The sequence below is a fragment of the Asterias amurensis genome, chromosome 9, assembly GCF_032118995.1.
Source record: "Asterias amurensis chromosome 9, ASM3211899v1".
Lineage (NCBI taxonomy): Eukaryota > Metazoa > Echinodermata > Asteroidea > Forcipulatida > Asteriidae > Asterias > Asterias amurensis.
The window spans coordinates 16,004,140-16,031,645 of record NC_092656.1 but is presented as its reverse complement, the minus strand read 5'-3'; the positions used below and the strand labels follow the sequence as shown (position 1 = coordinate 16,031,645).

General features: G+C 39.4%; 2 protein-coding genes across 3 annotated transcripts in view; one reads left to right on the top strand and one right to left on the bottom strand.

Moving 5' to 3' along the window:
* LOC139942319 (tetraspanin-36-like) overlaps nucleotides 1-12,315 on the top strand; it is a 61,982-nt gene extending 49,667 nt beyond the window's left edge. Inside the window, exons 5-7 of the mRNA XM_071939143.1 lie at nucleotides 5,087-5,242; nucleotides 9,754-9,837; nucleotides 11,650-12,315. Of these exons, the coding sequence (XP_071795244.1) occupies nucleotides 5,087-5,242; nucleotides 9,754-9,837; nucleotides 11,650-11,748 (339 nt within the window). The 3' untranslated portion in view covers nucleotides 11,749-12,315. The remainder of the gene's footprint in view (nucleotides 1-5,086; nucleotides 5,243-9,753; nucleotides 9,838-11,649) is intronic.
* Nucleotides 12,316-15,226: 2,911 nt separating this feature from the next.
* Nucleotides 15,227-27,506, bottom strand: part of LOC139942318 (protein FAM81A-like) — a 65,490-nt gene continuing 53,210 nt past the window's right edge. For both annotated transcript variants that reach the window (XM_071939142.1, XM_071939141.1), the window contains exon 6: nucleotides 15,227-26,030. In XM_071939142.1, the coding sequence (XP_071795243.1) occupies nucleotides 25,692-26,030 (339 nt within the window). In that variant the 3' untranslated portion in view covers nucleotides 15,227-25,691. The remainder of the gene's footprint in view (nucleotides 26,031-27,506) is intronic.

The following is a 27,506-nucleotide window of genomic DNA, read 5'->3' as shown; positions in this document are numbered from 1 at the left end:
AACTCTCGCTCCTCTTTTTCCCTCCTCTCATCCATGTAATTACCAACTTTTTCTTCGATAACAATGTCTAAGTTTTCCTCCTTTTTGGCTAGTATTTCTATCATTTTCAGCATGGTTTCAGAAACTTTATCTAGTTTGCGAGTCACCTCCGCGAGTTTGTTGTCGTAGGCTTGGTTTGTTCTTTCTATCCCATCTGGTTTTGTACTTCTCCAGTACACATGTTACAAAACCACATTAGGTTCTGACCTGCTTTCTCAAGTACTTTGTATTCTTGGTTGCTTATATTTAGAACATGCCTGATGTATCCATTTCATGCACTTCTGACAACTTATTGCCCTGTCACAGTCAGATCCTTCTTTAGAACACACCATGCATTCAGTGGTTTGTGCACTAGATGCACCTTTTGATGTTGCGCCTGCCGCAGTGTTGTTTACAGCTGTGAGCTGGACGCCGCCATGTTTGGATTTTCCGCAAGTCACATGTAAATTTGTTACACTCTCATTTTCAGATACAGACTTCTGTCTAGTAGTTCTCTTCAAAATGAATGATAGGTATGGGGTCAAATACAAGCAATGCCTTAATTACTCCCAACAAACTGTAGTAGTTCCTTTTCTTTCAGCAATTTTCAACCAGCAAAAACGGCAGCTCAGAAAAACACCACCACCATCTTGAACAGCGCCCTCTTCCCAATAATGATAACAGGCTTCAGGCCGATCGGACTTCAGAAAGACTAAAATTACCAAAGCTAGGCAAACAAATCTGGCTAAATTTGCAGCGTGTTTCAGCTTGCTGACTAATGTCAACAGAGAAGATGTGACAGAACCTTATGCTCATGGAGATGACGTTTACTCATGTAGTCTGCAGTCAACTGCTTAGAGGCAACCCTCTCGAGCATCATGGACAGGAATGACAGGTTGCTGATGGGACAGTAATTCTTGTCTCCGATACCTCCCCTTTCAAAACACACGCACAGAAAAGGATCTGGTAAAAAGAAGGTCTTTTTCATGTGTACATATTGGATGTGCAGTACTAGGAGGGGTGCTTTGCTTTGGTTTAGTTGGCATGTGCTTGCGCATTGTAAATATGTTTGTAGGATGTCCCCTGAGGTGAGTATTTTCTTATACATAATATAAAATCCTCGTGGAGTTGGGAAAAATAGTTTCCAAGCATGGAGCCCAAATCTCAAGGTCCTGGGGTGGATTTCACAAAGCATTAAGACTAGTCTTATCTAGAGTTAGGACCAGTTACTCTTCCTAACTTAGGACTAGCCATACGTTTTTAATATCTCCTAGGACTAGTCATAAGTTAGGATTAGTCCTAACTCTTTGTGAAATCGACCTCTGGTATTTTTGGATCCTTATACATTGTGTATCTCCCGGCTCAACTATGTCAACACATCTTCTTTGCCTTAATGTATTTAAGACTACACATCCAGATGCCTACATGTATGTCCTGTTTAAACATGACTTGTCTGAATGTAAAAGTCCCAGAGGATCTCGACCTGGTCGGTCTCTGCAACTTTCTCTGGAACATGATTGTACCATTTTGCAGTCAATTGGACACCTCATATCCCAGTGAATCACCTTTGCCAACTTGTTATGCTTGTTATGTCTTCCTTTGTACTCATGGCCATCTTTTACACTCGCTGACAATATGAACCACAGTCTTGATTCTCCACCTTATTACACATTCTGCACATAGGAGAGACGTCCGCTTTCTCTATCCTTACCTTACCACTTATAGTTGATTGCATAACTGGTACATTTGTCCTTAGAGACTGCCGTCGATTTCACAAAACTCTTCCTAACTTAAGACTAATCTAATCCAACCCTGCCCTGTAGCATGCAGACCTTAAGGTTAATCCTAAGTTAGGACGAGTTACTCATCCTAACTCGAGATAAGAAGAGTCCTAACTCTTTGTGAAATGGACCCTTGGTCTTGCGTCGCAGTAATCAAACCCTTGGTTTCCTTCTTCAGCTCTCCTCTCTTTAGCCAATTTCAGGACTTTGCAGGTCACTTCTTTGGTACACCTTAAGAACCTGCCATGAAGTGTTTGTTCTGCCAATCTTGATGTCTTTCAAATTCTTTCCCTCTTGTACTCATTCAAATCCTTTCCCTCTTGTACTCATTCAAATCCTTTCCCTCTTGTACTCATTCAAATCCTTTCTCTCTTGTACTCATTCAAATCCTTTCCCTTTTGTACTCATTCAAATCCTATTCCTCTTGTACTCATTCAAATCCTTTCCCTCTTGTACTCATTCAAATCCTTTCCCTCTTGTACTCATTCAAATCCTTTCCCTCTTGTACTCATTCAAATCCTTTCCCTTTTGTACTCATTCAAATCCTATTCCTCTTGTACTCATTCAAATCCTTTCCCTCTTGTACTCATTCAAATCCTTTCCCTTTTGTACTCATTCAAATCCTTTCCCTCTTGTACTCATTCAAATCCTATTCCTCTTGTACTCATTCAAATCCTGTCCCTCTAGTACTCATTCGGTGTCACCACTTTTACAATATCATCTAGGATTGGAGCAGTGATGGCTCGGGTAATCTTAAATAAGTGATGACTGAAGAGTTAACAGTTATGTACAGCATTCAGTGGGTAAATTTGAACTAACATTATCACTTAAACCCACAGTCAATTGTGTTACTTATTCAGTTGGCTTTACAGTTATGCAATCTAAAATCAACCAGTTAGCCTATGCAATCAACTATAAAAACATTGATTCTTCAAATATTACGGTTTGCTCGTCTCTGTCAACCATTTTACTTCTTTCGAGGCATCCACTTCTAAGGTATGGGTTTACTCATCCAGTAACCCCAAACAATTTTATACGATCAATTAATTAACCAAATTAATGATACCCCAACTATTTTCCCTCCCTGTATGTACGTTCTCGTATGGTGAATGGCATGCATCACAATATAACGTAACAAAGATGACGGTGTGCCTAGTCTCCACCTCTGGAGTTATGCGGCCCCTTGGCTTTCAGTTTCATCAAAGATAGGGAGTCATGATGGGTGTCGCAGAGTGGACCCTTGCGCCACTCTACTTTGAATAATGTCAGACATTAAACCCAGACACAAGAATAGAACACAGTGACACCAGATTAGAAAAAATAACTACAAAAAGAAACAATTTACCAATTTACAAAGTATCCAACAATAATTTTGCTTAAACAATCTCAGTTTTGCACCTTTACAATTCTCTACAGCTTTGAGCAACCCATACATGAGTAGGTTTTTTACCATAAGTTTAAATCCCAACTTTAACATACTGAAATTTTCCTGAAAATAAATAAATGGCTAAAAGGCGACATAGACTTGTGTTTTATGGCTGCTGTTCTTGATCAGAAGCTCAGTTTTGCCAAAGTTTCTGATCAGATCCAACCAGAATAGAATTCTGTGGTTGATTCTCAACCTGTTGCTTTAGGAAGCTTCACGCAGTTGGTATGGTCACTTGCTCACACTCTAGCTCACAAACTCATAGCTTTTAGATTACCGATCAAAATCATTCTGATCAAGCTAATATTCAATTTCACTTGCAAACTAACTCCTTTACTTTCATGAGATTCAGTAAACGCAAAAAATCAACAAAAGAAACAAACCAACAAAACAAACGACTAAACAACATTAATATCAGAACTTCATTGGATCAAGAACAACAGCCGTAATTTTTAAGTAGTTTACTGTGACAACAGAAGTGCGTCCCACATGTATATTACAAACAAACAAAAATGGAAAAATTCTAGAGGGTGCGATTGTCAAGCAGGGCCAAAAAAAATAAATGTGCGCGATTGGATTATAGCGATCTATTTTTAGGGATGCTTAAAGCTCAAGGAAGAACATTAATAAAAATAAACGCAGCACGATTCTGACATTTGGCCTTAAAACGATTTTCACCTCGTTCTTTGCTTGCTTAAGCTTTCTTGCTTAAGTCGAGTGATGTCCTAGAATCACGATGGTTCCCCATTGCTGACTTGAAATCTGCTGATTCAAGTCCTGTGTCGATTTTGACAATGTCAGTGTAAGTTAGTGCTGGTCTACCAGGTTTCCTCCTCCCCTCTTACATACGTCCTTCTTCATTTCATAACCGGCACTCACTTTCCTCAGAGTCATTGGCAGGGATATCAGCGCAAGAACAAACAGCAGCAGAGACAGAGAATCACCTTGGAAAATACATCTTCTTATACACACCTTGCCCAGACTATCATTGTTGGCAATAAGATTGGTTCGCCATGTCTTCATGCTCGCCAAACGGGAGGCATTGGACTTTTTACTGCATCAGCCACTACAACCATATCCAGGCATTCCATTATCCATGTGTGCGATACCATGTCATGTAGTCTATCCACGCCATTGTCAAATTAGTCTTTCTGCTCGTGCAGTGCTTCAGTATCACCTCATCGATGATGATATGATTCTTTGTACCTCTTGACCACTTCTTACAACCTTCCTGCCCCTCTGGAATCAACTGCTGATCATCCATGGATATGAAGATACAGGTCCTCCGCTAACATACTGTTTAAGAGTTTATACATAACGGGTTTAAGCACATATGATTGGTCTATTTTCTGGCAATGTTGCAGTTCTTGACATCCTTCATAATCAGAACCGTTCTTGCCTCAGTCATCCAGCATAGGACCTTACCCTTTACTATGCAAACTACGGAAGTTTTTCAACCAGTACCCATACACATGGTTCGGACCCGGGGCTTTCCAATGTGGCACTTTCTGTACCTGTCTCTTTACTTTATCCACATCAATCTGGAAGGTTTTGCCTTGTCAGCCTTTCCGTCTATTGCGTCAAACTATTGACGCTAATTGGTGTTAAATAACCTGTTTTTATGAAAATGCCTAGAACCCTGTGTCATCATACACGTACCTCTTCACTTTTGCAGCCTTAGCCTTAAGCCAAGTTGCTTTATCTCAATGAGCTACATGTAACTTTTGTTGCAAAACAAACAGCAGGAAACAATATTTAATCTTCTATAGAATTGAGAGCCAATCTAATGCAGTGTTCCTTGTCTTGTCCCCATGCTATGTTTAATAATATTATTATTAATATTGTTTGTTCCTGTTTTTAGGTTGAATGTTGTGGTGTGAAGAGTTACAAAGACTGGCCGACTACTACATGGGGGAAATCCCATCCCTTACAAGTACCTATGAGTTGTTGTAAGAAGACTGATGGGCCTGGAGAATGTACTGGCTTTATAAGCCACACAGAAAACATCTACATTGAGGTAAGAATTAGACATAATGAAATATCCAGCGTATTTATAGATAGTGATATTGTTGTACAGAAAGTATTTCAACTCCGGCAACCTACAAATGCTTTTCTTTTGTGCATGCCTACACATTCACTGAACAAAAACAAAGCTGTTTATTGGAACAGTACACAATGCTCACTCACATGAGTCCTGGGGTTGATTTCACATAGAGTTAGGACTTAGGAACAATTTCACTTGTCTTGCTTAAGACGGTTTTGTGAAGTTGATCCTAGGATCAGTCTTACAAAGGAACGGTATTAAGGCTGGGACTCGTCTTAAGTCCTTGGATCAATCCTAAGTTAGGAAGAGTTTTTTTTAATTTACCCCAGGACTTCCTGTTGTATTTAAAGTTGTGTATGCCGTCTTTCATGTTCTCCTGGCAGCTTCCATGCTCGCTCATGCTGTCTAGCTGGTTTGCCGCCTAGATGTCATTACTGATGGTAGACTACTTACTCCAACGTCAATTAAGTTATTTTTTTCATATCCTAATAAAGTGATGTGGTGCTTCCTGATACACACATTCTTAAAAGTATATCCACCCAGTAACCATGGACGATATCAACAAATTTTTACTGGCTATAAATCGTCGGGTAAATATCGCCGATATGACGATATATCGTGAAGATTTTTGAAAAATGAAAGTACCCTTCAGATGGGGACAACAATGGCTCTCAATCACATGCTAAAAACAGTTTTACCGCAAGGACGAAGACAACAACACATGATTGTTAAATGTTAAATAATTTTTTTGTAAAAAGTGTTACAAATTTACTGCGTAAATTTAAAAAAATTGATACAAACCGCCGATATGAAAAACACTGAATTATCCATATTCCATGAAACAAAAAACGCTACATTTTTGTGTTTTACATCACTGGTTCTGAAGCAATTAAATCATATTTGTACATCAATCGATTGGAGTGTTGCGATCTCTGAAGTCTGGTGCTGCTATTTTTATTCCAATGCATTCACAATCATCTCTATACACGTGCGTGTTTTGTAAATATTCATAGTCAACTCGCTCGTCAACTCGCCGTCAACACGACCAATGCAGAGTCTTGACCACGCCGTCAACGATCAATGTACATGAAGCAGGGTACTTACCGATCATTACGTCTTGGGCGAAGACAATTCCAAATGCAGGAAAGCTTCCTCTGTTGTCCATGATGTACAAGCTCTGTGAAAAAGCAAGATGGCGGCCGACGGCTTTGCCGCTGTGAGATAATTTTTTCACATAAAAAAAGTCAATTTTCATAACCGTAATGTAACCTTAAAACTAGTACAAATTCTCTTTCATGGCGAATGCTTTACATTTCTATGACTCTTTTGTGGATTTTAAATGTAGTATTGGAGTTGTTGATGGTGAGTTGACAGCACCAAGCGAGTTGACAGCGAGTTGATGGCAAGTAGTTGGACCCGTATTTTCAGTGTGTCCGACATGGTCCAACATTTCCCGACAACGTGGTGATTTTTGGCCAAGGGAATTTCCACTACAGCTTCGCATTCACGCGTGGCCACAGCAGCACTCAGTTCGTTCATCCCCTAATAATAAAGTACCAGAATAACCGTGGAATCGAGGTGATGGATACTGCTCTGTGATATGGCAGTGCTGAAGAAACATCAGGCCTACATGTACGTCATAAATATTCACTCAGCACATAAATGTTTCAAGAACAATCGTCCTGCTTCAGCGCTGCAGTGAGAGACTACCATGGCTAGACATGAGGGCGTATACAAAGTAATGCGTTGAGCGAAAACTTTTCATTTGAAGTCAAAAAAACTCAAAGGTAGCGGCATTAGCCCAAATAAATCTTATTTACCTGTGAGACTGTAAGAAATCCTTGCGAAAATACCCGTAGACGATGTTAAAATAACGTATTTTGGAAGATATCGTCTGTGAATAAAAAATAACGTTTTGAGGCGATATTTCGATAAATTAAAAACCAACATTGATATTGGCGATATTGTTTTCAATATCGTATCGTGATGATATTATCGTCATATCGTCCAGGCTTAGCACCAAGAATAATCCTTGTCAACCAATTCCTTTATCTATTGATAACTATTAGGCTAGTAAGTAATAGAGGAATTCTTTACCAACTTGAGTCAAAAGAAAGTTTCTCTCCTCCTACCAGAAGCCTGTCAATTGCATGTTTACTGACCATCATTCAACTTGTTTATTCATATCAGTACCTCATTCATCGTTTAGAAGGGACCTGTTAGGTTACAGGAGATAATGACACATGAACGATCTCACCATACAGTTGCGTGTCATGGCTGAGCGGTTAAGAGCACCGGATTCAAGCTGTGGTGTTTGATCAGCAGAGAGTGGGTTTGAAGCCCAGTCATGACACTTGCTACGTAAAATTCGGGAGGTAGTGCTTTCTGCTCTACCGGACAGGCTTCGGATTGATGATACCCAAGCCTACATCCATATGGACTGTAAAAGGGGTAACCCTGTTTCAGCCCTAGGAGTAGGTGGCAACGGCCTCTGGAAAAAATAATTGTAGCCCAACACCTTGAAGTGGCCTTCAGGCCTTGTGTCTCTGGCGACTTGCATAAAAAAAAGTACACACGTCAACATGCCTGGCCAACAGAATGCATCTCGTCAGCCAGACAAAGTAGATTAAATGCTCAAAACAATGGAGTCACTTAGTTCCTTTTCAACAAGATTCCTGGCTCTACAATGGGGAGGGACCCCACAGAGCTGTTCAATCCTCTGATAATTTTCTAAACTTTAAGATAGTATTTTTGCAATAATTGTTTGTTATCAAGTAAAGCCTAGGATGAAACTTTGTAGTACTATACTTGTACAGGTTTTATGAAATAAGTTTGCATTTTTGTGGGGTGGAGTAATATATAAATATGGTTTGAGGGTGACTAGTCGATAGGGGAGCTTATATCGACTAATACCCAAAGTCAACCATGTGATATTTGTCTTACTATTCTTCATACATATTCAGTTACCAGAACATGAGTTTGGAGCAAGGGAAATTGAAGACTGTGAAATAAAATGCATGTGATAAGTCTCATGTGTTGGATGTCGTCTCTAGAGAGAGCTATGTTTGTGGTTTATACAAAACAGTACTCTGGTCGTAAAGCGCATGACAAGTAGAATAGCGTCTGGGCTGACCGGTCGCACAATGGTAATGCGCATAGTAGAATAGCTCCCGGGCTGCCCATTCTACTTGTCATGCGCATTTACCATGTGTGTGATTACTCGTGTGCGCACTTGGTAAATAGCAAAATTAGCACCTTGCACATGATGATGAATGGACCAGTAAGAACTTGATTCTCGGTCATGAATATGTATGAGGTGTAGTAATAAACAGGCAACAGGCTTTTTTTTTCAAGTCCCTTCCACCAACAAAGTATACAAAAAATATTTGTTTTGAAATGGACACAGATGTGAAATAATTATGTGAAATGACACTTGTGAGATGACAAATACCATACATGTAGGCCCTATATGCTTATATTTCATTTTAGAGTAATTTTTGGTTCTAAAAGGAACCTCTACTGTCCAGTCAAGAGACTGCTGGATTCCAACTGGGCCTGTGGCTTATAAATGGGAGATCTTAGTGAGCCAAAGATGTTTGATATCTTTGGATGAGAAGGCAGAAAACCAATAGTGTGGATCTGGAGTGGATCTCAAGAAAAAATTTGGAATAAAGTGGCTGCTCACTCAGATGTGTCAATCTTGTTGGATGCAGCATATAAAAATTGACACTACATGTACATGTCATCACTTTTATAAACAAACACAACTCTCAGACCCCCAAGAGATGAATTTCCGTTGATATGAAAATGACTCCTACTTCGTTGAATTTCAAGAATCATGTTATCTCGGTATGTCCCAAATCTTGTAGAAGTGGTTTGCATTCCATAGGACCATAAAGCAAGAAACACAAAGTTTTGTTGATGTAGTTTACAGTTATGGTTACACAGTTTAAACAGCCAATACAGGATGAGCTCAATATTTCAACTTTTACTTTTTTATGGCCAAATAGACATCGTAGATACCGGTTAATAACCATTTTACTCTCAAAATTTGCATTTAATAATAAATAACTCGAGTCAAAAATGCACCGGGGCGCGCGGCTTTTTCAGCCGAGAGTCAAAAACAGCTTATCTATTATAATGACCCCTTGACGCCAGTGACGATTTTCCCCTAATTGGGTTTGAACACATTTCTCCAGCTTTGGCAAGCTGAGGGCGCTATTTTCCACATCAAATAGCCGCCACTGACGTCACGATTCCTTTGTCGCGTGGGCTTGTTTGACCTCACGTTTTTCAATAATTTGGCTTGGAGCGTTCTGGAGAAAAACCCATTTTTACCATTATAAACTGTAATATCTATATATTTGAGATAATCCTTTATTGGCTGTTTAAAAAGCAGCGTTTTGCTAGCAATCAATACCCCTGGCTTGTAGTAAGGATTCTGCTAACTAGTCTGTTGTTTTTTAATTTGATTTATTTTGCAGGGCTGCCATGTTAAGCTCTATGAAGACATACATCAATATCTGATTCTGATTATTGTTGCGGCCTTGGTGTTTGCCCTTTTGCAGGTAGGTTGATAAAAGTGTCTTTAAAAATGAATTTTTTATAAAACAAGATTTTTTAAAGTTTGATTTTGAAATATTTTAAACCTCATATTTAAATTAGTCCAAAGGCTTATTAATTAAAGTAAATTTATTTTATAATGTCTAAGTGTGCTATCATGAGCTTCATGTGAGTTAAAAATAAAACATTGGCTTGGCTTTATAAATGTATGTAATTATGGAGTTATTTATAAGAACTAGAGGGCTGTCATTAGGTGTTCGGGCTGTTGCATTCTAAGTTATTTTTTTTATATTTTTTTTTAGCCCAAACAACTCTTTGTTATTGTTAATTTTTTAAATTTTTATTTAGGTGTTCGGCTAACAGCCGAACAACTATTGTTACTGTTATGTTTTTTTTTAGGTGTTCGGCTAACAGCTATTGTTATTGTTATTAGGTGTTCGGCCAACAGTCGAACAACTATTGTCATGTTATGGGTTTTTTTCCGGTTTTTTTCCCTCGTGTTCTTCTTTCCCTGCGAACCTTCTCCAGCATTTTTAAACAAAAGTAAAGCTTGTACAAACTTAAAACTTACTATGTACATAGGCAATAGTGAGTAGATGAAACCGCCACTTTTTGGGAATGATGACGTCATGGCAAGGTTTTTAAAATTGAAAAACGACATTTGCTTTTCGCTGTATCTCAACGAATATGAATGCTATGATGTTCATACTTGGGCATCGGATAGATAAAGACTTGGACAACATTTGAAAAGTTAACGCCAAAATCGTATGACCTTTACTTCTGGTCATTACCCTGGGTCAAAGTTCGCCTCCGCATTTTTTCATCAAAAAACAACTTTTGAGCTTTAAAAAAAAAGTAAAGCTTGTACAAACTTAAAACTTACTTTGTACATAGGCACTAGTGTGTAGATGAAACCGCCACTTTTTTGGATTGATGACGTCATTGATGACGTCATGGCAAGGTTTTTAATGTTGACAAATTACAATTTGCTTGTTGCTGTATCTCAACGAATATTGAAGCTATGATGTTCATATTTCAGCATCGGATAGATAAAGACTTGGACAACATTTGAAAAGTTAACGCCAAAATCGTACGACCTTAACTTCCGGGTCGTTACCTCATGGAATATTAAAGCTCCGATGTTCATACCTGGGCATCGGATAGATAAAGACTTGGGCAACATTTGAAAAGTAAACGCCAAAATCGCGCATTTAACTTCCGGGTCGTTACCCTGGGTCAAAGTACATCTTCATATTTTTTTCATAAAAACAACTTTTGAGCTTATCCATGGCATAACTCAAGATTGAGATCGATTTGAACCTTGAAACTCACCAGATTGTTGAACCTTAGTATCAAGACACCACATGCCTAATTACATCATAATGACGTCATCAGGTATTAAATAACAATAAAACAACACTTAAAATTTGTAAAAATCATATGGCGCGAAATGTTTTTGGGGGAATTCCCAACAGCACTCTCTTTTGTCATACATAAGAAGGCTCTGTTGATTTTCAAATCTGTGTACAGCATCCCGTGCAGAGTGAGAATTTTTTTTTAAAAGGCTTCCATAAGTTGGAAAAAAAAACACCTGATGCCAATCTCACACAAACAAATGGCATTTGTGAAGAAACAAGGAGTTGCTTAAAAGTATGATACAAGTTTAACTATAAAATAACGAAATATTTAAAAAAAAAAATATCATCTTTATGGTTCAATGTTTTTGAACTACGTCATCACGTAACGTTCAACCGAACACCGTGTTTTTGTAATAAACAAAAATTCTATGTCCAGTTCTTTGTGTTTCTTTTGTACAGGTCTTTGTACTTGGTTGCGCATGTCATCTGCTTTGTAAAAAGAAGAGAGAGGTACCGTACCAAACACTCAACAGTGATGACACTGGCTACAGAGCATAATCACCTAGACCTTGATCACATAACATTGCTGGAAAAGGAGGATACTCATGTGTTTGGTGTGCCTACTTTCAAATGAATATACATACCAAGTAATGAACAACATTGTATGGATAATGCAGTAACACAATACACATACATAGAATGTTTTCATCTTAAAGGGTTGCACACTTTGCAGCACACGTAAGAACACGTGGATTTCCACCTTATCATTTATCCTCTAAAGATAGTAGCGAAATGACCAGAATGCAAAACGTCATTACACATTACATTGTTTTGCAATTGAGACAATTCATGTCAATAACACAATCACCAGTGTAGCTCATAAAGTAGAAAAAACACTAAAATAACAATTGACATTTTCATAAAGACCTATTTTTTCTTCCTATAACATAGTTTGTGTTTCTGTCAATAACCCCATAGGTGATCATGATGTCAATAATCCCATAGGTGATGTATATCCCTTTCAGTGCCAATTAAAGCAATCGCACAACATTGGTAAACAGTATTGTCCAAAGGCCCACATTTGGTGTATCACAACTTGTAGATTAAATAACAAACCTGTGAAAATTAAGGCTCAACCGGTCATCGGAGTCTGGAGGTAATAACAGGAAACCGACCCTTGCTTCCGCACGTTTCGTTGTGTCATGACATGTGTTTAAAAAAAATCTGTTATTCTCGATATCAAGAATTGATAATTGTTATAATGTTTTCTCAATAAGTAAAGCATTTTCATGGAATTAAATTTCAAGGGAAGTCTTTCACCATTACCTTCTGTTAACCCTGTAAGTTGTTTGTAAATCTGTGAACTTTTAGTTGTTCTGTTCAGAAAGTGTCCAATGGCTTTACACAGATACTTGCAACTAATGCAATGGTGACCAGAGAAATTTCATCAAAATGACTACTTGGTTACCAAGAGTATTCTGTATAAAAGTATTAGGTCACAGCGCCCTCACAAAGCAGATTGGGGTTAGCCTAGGTCCTAGTCACAGAATGCAACTTGTCAAGCAACCAGTGTTGACAATGATGAACTGACTGTTTCCTTTGGCATACCACCTTTGATTAATTAATTGCCTAAAAACATATATTCGAGGTTTGGTGATATGACCAATAATTACCAAATTAAGTAGTTTCAATGTGAAAGCTTAACATTTCTAAAGTTGCTGTTCATACCAATAAGCATGACATTTATTTCTCTGTGAAAATTGGTTTCGGAAACCAAAAATAAACAGAAGGTTTGAATAATTTCCTTTCGAAGCGCCATCTCCCATTGAACCTACATGTCAAGTAAGGAATTCCAAAAGTGCAATTGTTTTTCTTTCGAAGCACGACCCCCTCCCCCAAACCGCCTAAATGTAAATGTAGGAAAGTATTGAGACAAATTAATTGGTTGGTGTGAAAATTTGCATTTTGTGTACATAATTGGCTTTATACATTGTTAAAATGTTTGCCTAATTTATCACTTGGTGTGGAAATTCTCAAGCATGGTATGACACACATTGGCTTAACACATTGTTTACATAATGCGAGCTTGTTTTCTGTTAGAGGTGGAACTGCATACAACACAGTCAGCGATTCTTCCCACCAACATTCGGACCAGGAAAGTGTTGAACTGAAAGGGCGTTCGAACCACTTGAACGTTGATTGGCATGCTGAACTGGGTTGTACTCCAAGGTGGAAATAAGTGCCTCTATCACCTTGACCCAGAAATCCAAAGTAGACAAGCTTTTGTTTGTATGGATGCTGTTGTATACGACATTATCATTCAGCAAACAGATGTCTAGAATTGTGATAATGTAAAAACTCGTTTCCACCATTTTAGTGTTCTGTAGCTGCGAGTATAGTACGTGCATATTTGTCCTGCCAGATCCGTGCCTCCCATGTATTTATTTTAATCCTTGACTATGCATGGTTTTGTTGTGTCGCGGCCGAGCGGTTAAGAGCACCGAATTCAAACTCTTGTGTTTCTGATCAGCAGAGTGTGGGTTCGAATCCCAAGCCATGACACTGTGTCCTTAAGCAAGACACTTAACTATTGCTTCGTCCTTCGGATGGGACATAAAGCCGTTGGTCCCATGTGTTGTGTAACGCATGTTAAAGAAGTAGTGCACATATTGAAAAGAGAAGGGGTTCTCCCCAGTGTTCCTGGCTGTGGCTGCTGTACAAATATGTGCCCTAACACCTTGTAAACCTTTATAAGGTGCTACATAATTGGGTCTCAGAATTCATCATTGCAATAACCTATCTTTTTGAAAGTTTGTATATACTCAGCGCCTTCAGTACCTTGTTTGGTAGATATGTGCGCTACATGTATGTAAGACTTCGATATTATTATTAGCTGTTCCAACCTACCGTCGGAACAGGTATTGTTTTCGTCGAGATTTTTATTATTTTTATTATTATTATTATTATTATTATTATTATTATTATTATTCTTTGTTTCCGCCTAAAACCCCATAGCGTTTGTACAGTGTTTTTGTTTAGGCCCGTCTCCTAAAGTATAAGGATAAAAGAGTTAAATTATACATGTATATCAAATTGAAGCTTAGAACATAAGCTTTACTCTAACAAAAAAGTGTTAAAATTCTTAATTAATTAACCACGTGGTGTTCATTTGAATTTTTAATTTGTAAACTTGATGCAGTGACTTTCATGTTATTGTGAAATATTCTCTTTGGTTATACAACACAGTATGTACCTCTATGAGTTGTTGACTTCTTGAGAGGAGTCTATACTATTTTGTTTCCTACCCGCGTTCTGACACATTACTCTGTACACGCACAAAGTATGGAGGTTTGGGATTTTCGTTAGAACGTGCGTTAAATTTGTCCTTGTTTTTCTAACCGCGTTCTGGACCAATTACTCTGTGCATGGGTTTTCGTTAAAACGAACGTGCGTAATTAGATAGGGGTTTTTGACGACATCGACGTCGTCGTCAAAAACCCCTAAAGGCATCTAATACTACATTTTAACCCTACTTAATAGTTATAGGCGTTAGCAGTTCATATTTAGTGACAATGGTCGCAAAATCATGAAACAAGAATTATTTCGCCGAATCATAATCCCCTCTGTTGATGCACACATGTAAAAACCCACCATTTTTACATCGTGCCCTTCTAGCCTAGTGGTCATCAGTCGCGACTACACATCTGAGAATTGCGAGTTCGAATCTCCGTCCGAAATCAATACTTTTTTTCATCCCCAAAACTAAAAATAATGTTTCTTTTTGTAATATTTAAGTTAGATTCTTATCTTTATATCGATAGTGATGCCTTTTCTTTTTCTCAATTGTTAGCCCAACATAACCTGTGTGCACGATGATGTTTAAAAACACAGTAAGCGAAAAATGGTGATCATAAGCGCAGAGTTTGGTGGTTAAGAGTTCTGTGAAATCAACTTGTACTAGATCAAACATCAAACCACCGACCAAAATTTTTTTTATAGTTCGTAATTAATTAACCACGTGACCCATATATTTGCATATTTAATTGGAAAATCTTTGTAGCACCATATCTCAAGAAGTACACGGCCGTTTAACAGACTGTTTGTAGTTAAAGACTCCTTGGGGATTGGAGACTAGATTAATTTTAAAAAAAACGTGACCTCAAGTTGACCTCTATTTCCGGGTCATCCGGAAGTGGGACCATATCTCAAGTACATAATGCGTATGTTTTATTGTAGCATAGAAAACTTTCAGTTACAAAACATTCCGGAACAGCTTTGTGATTGTTGACAATCACTATCTCTAGTTATTATTATTATGGTTTTTGGATATCACAATGTCCTGTTGAAGTTTTCCGGCTGCGAATCTGTTTATGAGTGACACTGCAATTGCCATAGTTTGACAGGAGAGTGACATGTTTTTGTCCTGCCACATCACGCATAGTTGGCCTGCTTTCTTATACAATTTGGGATCTGCTCCGCTTTTCATGGGAAACTTCTTAGAGTTTGCAACATCGAGTACATCGTTCCACAAGCTCGAAACCCTAGCTCAGACAACTTGGAGAACAGAGCTGGGCTAGTAAACTAATTGTCCATGTACATATAGATGCAATGTCCTTTATGTTCGAGTCCCTGCAAAAGGTTCAAGACTATCTTGCCTGGTGCCCAAAGATCGGATGGATGGTGTTTCTCAGGATAACTTACAGAGGACTGTCCTTGTGTGGACCTTGGCTGCAATTATGTGAACAAGTCCCAGGCACATGTGTACCCTGTGTCCGATTCGTTCAATGAAAAACATTTCAATCTCCATTTGGCGGCCTTTCGAGTCGTCCTTTGAACTTTTTGAGTCGTCCTTTGAACTTTACCATGGTCTTGTGCGACGAAAGTCTTCGTCCAGGCTACACTCGGATGAATGGTGGTAGTACAATGATTAACAGTGGTCGAACTTTTGAAAGTTTGTCTAGGGGAGAGTTGTCTTTCACATTTCTGTTGTTGGCGAGATGGGAAAAATTGAAGGATTGCAGTAAATTGGTTACGACCCATGATTGCTGAGTAAGGGGACCTGGGTAGAATTTCAGACCTGGACCAATGCATGGAGTAGTGAGGCCTTTTGTTGATTCCCATGCAAAGAAGTAGTGCCACAAATGCCATCATTTCAGGTACATTAGCTTGTGTCCAGGCACGCTGATTTCCTGCACTCGTACCCAAAGTTCAATCAGCATAACGATTGGTCTCATCCACCATCATCTGCCACACTGCTTCACAAAAGTACAGTTTGAAGATTTGTATGGGGGAGAAAAAACTGGGGAAGTATTCTGTAGCCCCGGTGTTTGCTGTAAATTGCACAGGTGGTCATGCCATCCGCATTGGAAACTATGCTTTTTGGTCTTCGATGAACAGGGTGCTGTCGATGTCAAGGCATCATGTGGTGTATCATCGTCAGAGGACAGGTTGGAACCGCTATCGGCAAAAACTTCGTCAAAAATTGTAACATTTTCATCGGACATGTCAGAATCTCGGACTGAAGAATTCGTGGATGGATGGGTGGTGGGACGCCAAGGAGGGACGCGGGCAGGTTTTAAAGTTGCCGGGGTGATGCACCAACGCATGGCCTGCATGGGATTGAGGGCGCAATTTACATTTGGAGAAATTACTGTTGTTGCGTGTGCCAGGGCATGCATGGGATTGAGGGCGAAATTAAAATTTTGAGAAATTACTGTTGGTGCTTGTGCCAGGGCATGCATGGGCTATCATCAGATGCAATGATATTAAAATTCCTGATTATCTTAGTTATATTCAAGTGAGTGTTTCATAAGGAGATCTTTTTACCACCATATTTGTGTCATCTAGAATAAACATTTGGCTAGGAAGATTTTTCAAATACACAGTTTGTGGATAATGTAAATGTGCATTTTGACCTAAACATATTATGATCTATCTGTGACATCTTTAAAGTGTCTTATTTGTATCTGTTTGGAAGACATGCCCTAAAACGATTAACATTCTGTAGTTTCCCAAAGCAACTTGACATCTTTAATTTATGACATCTTTAATTCATGCTTAGTGTGTTACATAATTCAGATATGAAAACATTCAAGGCCAAACATTTTTGCAAATACTTAGTAATTTTGTTGTACCTACTGCAAAATAATATGCTAGCAGAATCTTTGGCCTCAGCATTCACAAATGGACACCCCGGAAAGTAAAAATATTTTTATAAAATACATGTACATGTACCTACACCACCAATATAAGGGCTAAATTATATCTCAGCTGATAAAGGGTTTTTTCTTTGTTCTGGTGGTCGCAGGCTTGAATCTTGCTCCAGTAAATAATTGTTTGTTAAACACAATAGGCATTTCAAAAGAAATATTTTCACAGGATGCTGTTGACCATTATCATCTATATACAACATGTACAAGGAGTTAAGAGAGCCAATAAGTTGTTGGACCACATAATTAATACATTTATACTTGAACAGGACATTGAGGTATCATAGCTGCATACTCTTTATTTTCAAACATTTTGTACTTAACTTCCTTTTCGGGTTCAAGGGAAAAATCAGATAAGCTGATGTCCCATGAAATACATGCTTGTGTTTTGAGACAGAAGATTCCTCAAAAATTGGGTGCATGTCATAATAGTTATAAGAGTACCGGCTTTGATAGTACTCTCTGGTACCCTAACCATTATTCATAAATACCTAAGACAATTTATCCATTCCGATTGGTCAAGAGGGCATCACGTGGGGGTGGTTGAACGGATGATATAACACCAGTAAAAAGTGTTGAAACATGGGCGTGACACGCGAGCTTGCACCTGTGTGCTTATAAGACAGTTTCTTCATTCCTATTGGTCGACAGCAACCGCTGGAACAGTTGTGCCACATCACGTGATACGCGCGACGCGCATAGCAATCTCCTTATAAGGAGTTGTTTACCCGAGGGCCTTACCATTTCATAGCTGGAGGGGTGTTGTGTTGGAAGAAAAATCATTGAACAATTAAAAAATTTGCATTTATTTTATTTTTTGACCAAAAAGTGTTGATGTTTTTTGACTGAAAAGGTATTTATGAATGGGAATCAAAGTGTGTTGAATCGGTTTTCAACTAGTGGTTTAACCCCCTGAGGCCTGGTTCTTGATAATTTACCTCGACTTTGTCTCGGTAAAATTATCAAGAACCAGGCCTCGGCGGGTTTAGAGGCAGTGGACACTATTGATAATTACTCAAAATAAATAATATAATAAAACCTTTCTTGATTACGAGTAATGGGGAGAGGTTGATAGTACGTTGTGAGAAACGGCTCCCTCTGAAGTAATGTAGTTTCTGAGAAAAAAAGCAATTTTCCACGAACTTGATTTCGAGACCTCAGTTTAGAATTTGCGGTCTCGAAATCAAGCATCTGAAAGCGCACAACTTTTATGTGACAAGGGTGTTTTTTCTTTCACTACTATCTCGCAACTTCAACGACCGATTGAGCTCAAATTTTCACAGGTTTGTTATTTTATGCATATGTTGAGATAGACCAAATGTCTTTGACTAGTCTTTGACAATTACCAAATGAAAACCTCTACACCACACATTGATTCCCTTATTTTATATTAATCTGCATGACCATCTGTAATGATTTTATTGTGTTGTTATACATTGTGGTGAAATAAATATTGTTCCTTGTGTAAGGCATTTCCAAGTTATGCTTTTTATTCAATTCTTGTTGCTTGTCTTAATTGCAATAATTGTTACTGGTGTGTTCCCCCTTGATATTTGAAATGTGTGTCTTTCACCATCCCCTGAGACAGTGCTACTGTGTTTCACTGCAGTTATTTGCATTTTTATGCTTAACTTTACTAATAATAATTTGTAAATATCAGGCTTCCGTGTAATCCAACTTCATACCTTCATGAAACAAACAGCCACAGTTGAATGGCCATGCTAATCAGGTGGTCATGTAGTCATTGATTCCACATGTGGTGGTCAGGGCTGTCCCATTGCTTTGTGTACGAAGCTATAGAGCAAATGCTACTGCATTGGACCATGATTGGACTTTTTGGTGGTGGTGTGTTTTGGAAGGAAATTTCAATGCCATTTTAGCAAAACCTGTAGAGTGTCCGTGGCTGTTCATAGCAGTTGTTTACTCCACCCAACCCCTACTGAATTGTACCTTTTTGGTTTTTATTAGCATGCACAAATCTATAATCTGAAGACAGACATATTTGGTTTGGGTTTTTTTTGACGTTGGCTCGATAGAAAAACATCACCTCAACGTCACTTGCCAATGGTCGCCAACAAAACAAAATTGCGCGCTTGCCGACTCAACATGTATTAGCTGGGTGATGTCACGATCGCAAAAAAAATTAGGGAAATTAAAACAATTTACGGGTGGTAGAAACTTTTGCCATGAAGATGTCATCCAACATGAAGTGGTTTAGCAACAGTCTTCAGTACGGGTTGTGTGCCATGATGAATGACTTGCTGCACAGTGTAGAGTACAATGTGCAGTATGAAATATTGTAACAAAAAAAAGAGTTTGGGTGATGTTTTGCCCTTTTGGCTGTCCATCATTTGCACTCTGTTATGGTGAGTTTGATTTTTGCCCTTCAGGCTGACCTTTTGTATTGCAACATACAGCATGGGTTAATGTGCAGGAATGTAGCATGCCACGCCCCAGAGGGAGTCATGCTTCCATTCACTAGCTGAGCCTTTTGTGTTCTTTCTTTGTACATGTACATTGTGTTTACCTGGGTCTAAGTAAGTTCAATTAGCCTCTTTTTACTTCCCATGCTTTGTGATTTATATAAGTGCTTTTGAATCCACCATCAGCTGACTTCAGTTTTGGTATAAATTCATTGTGCTCAGTTACTGTTATGTTTTGGGTCCTTATAGTTAAACTAGTAATATCAAACATGGAACGAACTCACCGATGTAAACTGGTCAATGGGGGCGGCCATCTTCGAACCCTTTATTCTTAGTAACTCGTAGTTCAAGACAACTCAACAACGTGTAGTTCATGATACACTTAATACAATACAACATCTCCCCCTTTTCTAAAAGAGAACAAACTTGTAGCATAATAAAAAGTTAAACAAACTCAACTGATCTTGAGAATCTATATTATAAAAGCGCTTAAATCGCATGGGCGCCGCCATTGTTATTTGGCAAGTGGTGCCCGCACCCTGCTAAAATGATGCATCCTGGGGTAAATTACAGTACAGAACAATGCATGGGGGGGGAGGCACGACGACAGGACAAAGACTGGTGGGGGTTATTAGAGCACGTTGTGTGGACAGGGAGATGGAAGGGGCATGTAGTGTGGTACGTCTGTTGAAAGAGGGCGGGGGAACGGCAAAAAATGTAGGGAACATTAGTAAAAGGGCTGGAAAAATAATACGGAAAGGGGGAAAAAAGGGACTAATGATGACATTGGACAGGGAAAAAAATAAACTGGACAGAGAAAAATACACGAAACAGAGGACCACCTGACTGGCGGGACCCGCGGGGAACAGGGAAAGTTATTGTACGGCAAAAAGTGCAAAGAACAATTCACGGGCAGGATGACGGGAAGGAGGCACGTGTTAGATTTTGGACGGGGATAGGAGGTAGGGGCACAAAGTGGTACGTCTGTGGAACGGGGGACGGGGGAACGGCAAAAATATAAATGACGGGAACAAAATGGGATATAAACCGGACTGGGAAAGAACCACTATCGGGATCCGCTGGAAACTGGATAATATGGATGGGATCGACAATGCCGAAACGGAAAAAAGATGGACAAGTATACGATTTCACAATGCACTATGATTCGTCTTTAAAACTTAGGATGGGTTGTTTGCCACAGTGATTTGTATTGTGACCCTGCCCAGCCACTTTGAGCCCTTCCCTGTACACAACGCTACACTTGCAACATTTTTACGTCGAGCTTTCTAGCGGGGTTGCCGCGCGGCATCCCGCTAGTATTGATAAGCTTCCGCAGAATCATATCCATCTGTTTTACAGTGTATCACCGAAAAATCACAACATGAATTTTGTTTTTGTTTAGTCCACAAAATATCTTGAAGGATTGAGTTTTTCCAAGTGAACTATGACTGAAGGTTTTGGAATAGGTGAATCACATTTTCTGCACAAATCACCTGGTATAATCATGAAACAGTATGACATGAGATTAATTGGTTTGGATAATTATCGAGAGTTCAAAGTTCAAAGTTCAAGTTCAAAGTTCAAGTTCAAAGTAGGCATCACAGTTCTTATTGCATGACATAGTCCTTGTGCCATGCAGGAGTGTTCACAGTGCGATGAGGTCTGTTCCAGGTTTGTTGACGATCCTTGAGTTGGAATCGCGAGGAATCAACTCATCAAGGACAGGTTCCAGTGGTTTGGGGACAAGCAAGATATGACGTCTGTTCCGACGATACTCTGCACCATCAACATGGATGATGTAAGAATGCGGTGGTCCAGCCTTTCGCATTACTTCTCCCACATTGCTCCATCCTTATTATTATTATCCTGATTTGGTGCGGATTCGAACTTTGTCTCCTGGTTTCAATTCATCCAGTTGTTTTGCACCATTGGTTTGATTGAAGTAGGATGCACTCTTGGATTTGTACAGTTTAGTCCTTTTCACACGACAAAGTCAAACTAGGGTCCTTGGTCTCCGGTGCCAGTTGTCTTGACCAAGGACGTTGGTCAAACTCAAACAGGACCTTTCACACGGCGCAGAAACCAACGTCCCGTGTCTCAGAACATTTGTTTTTAGTGGTGCTAAAGATCAACATTGGTTATTGTCCATTTCACTGATATCAGCATCGCCAACGTATGTACCAATCATTTTCCTGCACTGTCGTGAATCGGCGGCCCCTAAAAAAGATTTTGTTTTGGACGAAGAATGACTGGTAGTTGTGTTGCTTGAAACATTCAATCATGCTCCAACCACCAAACTCCAATGACAGAAAAAAAACTTGAGAGTGCAGATGCTTACCGATGAATGTTGTCATAAATCTGGCACACATTTTGTTGCCCACTGAAGTTTTTTTTTTATAAATCCGTGTCGTTCTATGCTCGATCATGAAACTTATCGAACGAATGCTACGTAGGCCTACTCCTAGAACTATGCTGGAATTTCATTTTAAAAACATCTAACGGTTTTAGGGAAAATCAAATTGATTTTCGAGAGTGAACTTTTTAAAACATATCTCAACGATCTCATGCTCAGAAAACATTGAAAACTTGCTCTCTTGAAGGAGTTGTGCACACACGTTCTCATAAACACGCTCAAAGGTTTAACGTTATCATATAACGGGGTCGAACATCTTGATTTTCTTGCACCATGTGTATCTTCTTGCGCGCATGCGTGGTAGCTCCAGCCACACCAGGGTCCTTCGTTACGCAAGCAATGTCCATTCACAGCACACACGGACGATCGTGGTATAATTTTCACAACGTTGTGTTTTTAAGACGGTGGTCTGTACCTTGGTCTTAAAAAGACCAGGGACCCTACCTATTTAAGCAGAGGTACCTTTCACACGATGTGAATTAAACAACGTTGTGTTCTTAAGACCAAGGACCCCCTGCTTATTTTCCTCGTGTGAAAAGGCCTTTTGTCAGCTTTCTGCAGTTGTTTGTAGCTAGCGATCTTAGGCTGAAGATTGCCTGGTAGAATTGGCAATGTTGTGCGCATTTTGCGTCCCATCATGAGTCGTGAAGGAGACACACGAAGCAGAAACGACCATATGGTGTGATGAACGTCGTCAAACGCCGACTCTCTTCTGCCAGGGGAACTTGCCAGAACCTGTGTTTGGCGTCCAGAAGTGAAAAGATTTGTGCTCCCAAAATTCTTCCCAAAACTTCTTCAACAGTCAACAGTCGGTATGATGAATCGTTCTCGTACAACAGATTTGTTTAGCTGTCGTAGGTCAACACACAGTCTTATACTACCGTTTTTCTTTGGTGCGATTACAATGGGTGAGCACCAGTCTGTTGGTTCTGTGACACGCTGTATAACTCCCTCTGTCTCCAGTTTTCCGAGCTCTTCCTTGAGTTTGGGAAGGAGAGGAATGGGGATACGTGGAGGAGCGTTGACACAGTAAGGCGTCGCATCCTTGGAGATAATATCTTTGCCGGGTGCCCCTGCATACATCCAGGGCCCTCAAAGACACTGTCGTCGCTTATGAGTGAGTAGACACGTTGTAGCCGACCAAGTGCCTCACAAGCTTTCTTTCCAAGGACAGGGGAGCCTTGTTCGAGGATCAAAAACATCAATGTCTGCGTTTTGTCCTTCACCTGGCATACATGTATGAGTCTGGTTTGTCCTAGTGGTGTAGCTTTACCACAAAAAAAAAACAGACAGGCGTGTGGATGAACGGTCCAATGTCTTGTCTACGATGTTGAGGGATTGGTAGATCTTGTTCGGCAAAATATTCACCTCCGACCCAGTGTCCAACAGGAAGGACATGCTCTTGCCATGGAGATAGAGATTTTGTTTCCACACATCATCAATTTGCAGTGTTTCGTGGTTTATGGCACCCACGAAGAAATCACTGTCATCTTTGTCGTAACTTTCATCATCATCGTCTGATTGGGGAACTGCCCTCATTTGTTAGAGTGGGGATCTGCACACCTTTGAAAAGTGTCCCACCTTCTTGCAGTTGTTGCAGGTTCGCCCCTTGGCTGGGCATGACTTATGCGACCCGTCATAGCCGCAATATGTACAAAGTTTTTCATCAGCAGCTGGCTTTGTTGATTTGTACAGGTTTCCTCCAGTAGGCTTTCCATGACCTTTTGGCTTATTTGTTTTGTGGAAAACAGTCTGCACTGCAGCTCCATCTCCACTTGATTTGATTTCTCTCAAATCTTTTGTTGCCGTTTCCAGGGTTTTTGCAACTTCAACAACTTTTTAAAATAAATACTTGAACTTCAAGTGCCTTGGACTATTCGCCGTCAATAATGTGAAAAGTATCTCCCCTGGAGAGTCAGGAGTCTTGAGAGCCAGAGGACTTGAGAAAAGAATCCAAGGCCAAATTAAAGTTTTGTGATCCACCCATTTTCCAATAGACCTCTGTGTTTGTTACCCTTTAAGTGCAATTTGTGTAAAATCCCAAAACATTCCATGATGTCACGTTTCAAATACATGATCTGTACATTTTAGTACTGGGAATTTTCAGCTGGTAAGGACAGAATCAATCTGAAAAAGAGTGCATCACAAAACTGAGTTTGACCTGGTATGGGAACCCCTCTTTAACAGCACCAATGGAGACATCCTCCTTCATGAGTGTGAAATTGGTCTCTAGCTCTACATGTTATACAAATAATGAATGTTTATGAGTGCAATGGTGCGAATATGTTCATGAGTTGAAAGATGGAATGTTCTATTCAACGAGGCGGAGCCGAGTTTAATGGAACATTCCAGCTTTCAACGAATGAACATATTTGCACTATTGCACGAATGAAAAACATTCATTATTTGTTTTATATAACATCCAAGTAGATCTTTGTCATTTTGATTGGAAGATACAACTTTCAAAACAAACAATTGTAAAATTACACCCGTTTCTCTTTTGGTCGGCCTATTGGATTCAACAGTCACAATGTGCGTTCTGTACAGCTATTTTGAGACACGCAGAAGCCGAATGCTAGTAATTTTACTAATATGCCTTGCAGTAACACTGCTGCGTTACCAAACACACGCATGCACGCAGTGATGTTTACTCAGTACGGTGAGTGACTCGGTGTGCAATGGTACTTTTATTTGCTATCACGTGACGGACAATCCTCAAATCAAATGGCAAGAATCTGCTTGGGTGTTATATAAATACAAATAATGAATGTTTGTGAATGCAATGGTGCGAATATGTTCATGAGTTGAAAGATGGAATGTTCTATTCAACGAGGCAGAGCCGAGTTTAATGGAACATTCCAGCTTCCAACAGTGACAATGTGCTCTCTGTACAGCTATTTTGAGACACGCAGACGCCGAATTTGCCTTGCAGTATTACTGCTGCGTTACCAAAGACACACACACGCAGTGATGTTTTTACTCAACACTTCAGAATGGAACGAAAAATGCACGGTGAGTGACGTAGTGTGCAATAGTACTTTTATTTGCTACATGTGTATCACGTGACGAACAATCCTCCAATCAAATGGCAAGGATCTGCTTGGGTGTTACATAATTGTTATAGTCCATGTCCCCTGATAGCTGCTACACTCTGATGTATTAGAAGGACTTCAATGTCAGCTACATGCAGAAAATGGGACAACCAGAGTCTGGGACAACCAGAGTTACTAACAGCATAGGAACCAACCCATGGCAAGTTGAGCCGTGGGCATCCACACCATAACCATGGTCAAGACCCCCAGTGGTAGTGATGTGACTGATGGTGAACTCTAGCCAGACAAAGCTGTAATTGGCTGTAATTGTAGGTACATGTATATATATTTCTTCCTCCGTCGATCATTGATGATCATGAAACATGTCAAGATATGTGTGTTTTACAGTTCTTGATGGTTACATTCAAGTCAGAACAACCAGTTTCTTCACATTAGCTAATTGTTTGTGTAGATTTTCCGCAAGGAGTTGTTGTTTTCCCTCTAAAACAGTTCTCATGGTTGCCATACTGTCTTTAACTCTCTTAAATCCAGCGTCATGTTGTTGCTCAATATCTTCCATATCCTGTTTCAATTCATTCTCAAGTACATCTTGTTTCTGCTGGACTTGCAACTCAAATCTCTTCATTTTATCCTCAAGCTTTGTTTTGAGCTTATCAGATTGAGCATATATTCTTCCTTCAATTTTCACTACAACCTTGTCTAAGTCGTCAAGTCGATTTAAAATCTTCTCTGCAAAGTGTTCCTACAATGGTAGACAAAAAGAAAATTTAATCAAGTTACAGATTAGTGTAATCTTTCGTGATGACCTACAAAGTGATTCAAGTCAAGTTTAGTTTATCTTTCTGTGCAAGCTTTATATGCCTTTCAAAAGCATTGTACATGTACCGGACGAACCACAGTAGAAGTAAACAACAAAGTCATGTTTACAAACAAACACAAAAGCCCTGCAAGCCAACCCGTTTCTTGACATTTGACCTTGTAGATCCAAACACCAGTTCATATACCAAGTACTTTTTAATCATTACTTGGACATTTTTTTCTTTCTTAGTCATAAAATAAATTCATGTTAGCCATTATAACATTGGCCTTTTTTTTTTTTTTTTTTTGGGGGGGGGGGGGGTGTTACAAACCAAGTTGGCAGTTGATATGCAAAGTCCATCTTAAGTTATAGATCCAACACTAGAGCTTTTTAACCAGTATGTTTTTCAGGTTTTTCACATCCAGGATAAAAAAAAGAAGCAAAACCCACTGTGAAAGCTATCCTAGTCATAAAATAGTAAACGATCCTGACTAGAAATAATCGTAATCGGGACCTACTAAAAGAAATCGCAGCTGCTTTATAATCAAACTGATCGATCATGTGAACCGTTGTAATTCAGCATTTGTGCTACGAGGACAGTTTTTAATCAACCATTTTATTTATCTATCTATTTATTACAATGTAGATATCCATAGAGCAAGGAACAGATCTATCTAACTAACAAGCGATCATGGTGCCAGACAGTTGGCGCCAGTAAGGTCGTTGGTTATCAGCGCTTTAGTCACAATGAGCTCCACATTGTGACCAAAGGGAAGTCCAATGACCAATTCACACACCAAGGTTTAAGTTGGCATTTGAGTCCTCCTTAAGTTATAATTTGCATGCAAACACACCACAGCTTATATGCCTGCACCCATGGACCTCATATTGTTCATCTTTGCACCCATGGACCTCATATTGGATATCTTTTTTGCAACAGCTCCCATCGGTTTTGTACATGTTTTCCAACTGTGGACCTTTGCTGAAACGTGGACTCAATTGTCCTCTTTTGTTATAGGTCCCTGGTAAGCAAACTGGAAAAGGTTTAGGGCAACAGAATGCTCTGAAACATGTAGTTATTACATTTTAGGAAAATATATACTGTACACAAACCCTACTGAAAGTCTCTTACCTCACGTTAATCAGGGTAAAACTTGTTTTTCTCAAAAATTCGGAAAAACGCAAGGTCAAACAAACCCGCACGACAAGGACTTGTGACGTTATCAGCGGGCTATTTGGTATGGAAAAGAATGACCTTCAAATGGCCAAAGCTGGAGAACTGTGCACAAACCCTACTGAAAACGTACGCTGATGACAAAGGAGTCAATGCATACCATTATCATAGAAAGCAGTTTTTGAAAAAAGCCGTGTGGAGAGGTGCATTTTTTTCTTGAATTATTTATTAGCTGTTTCGTAGCG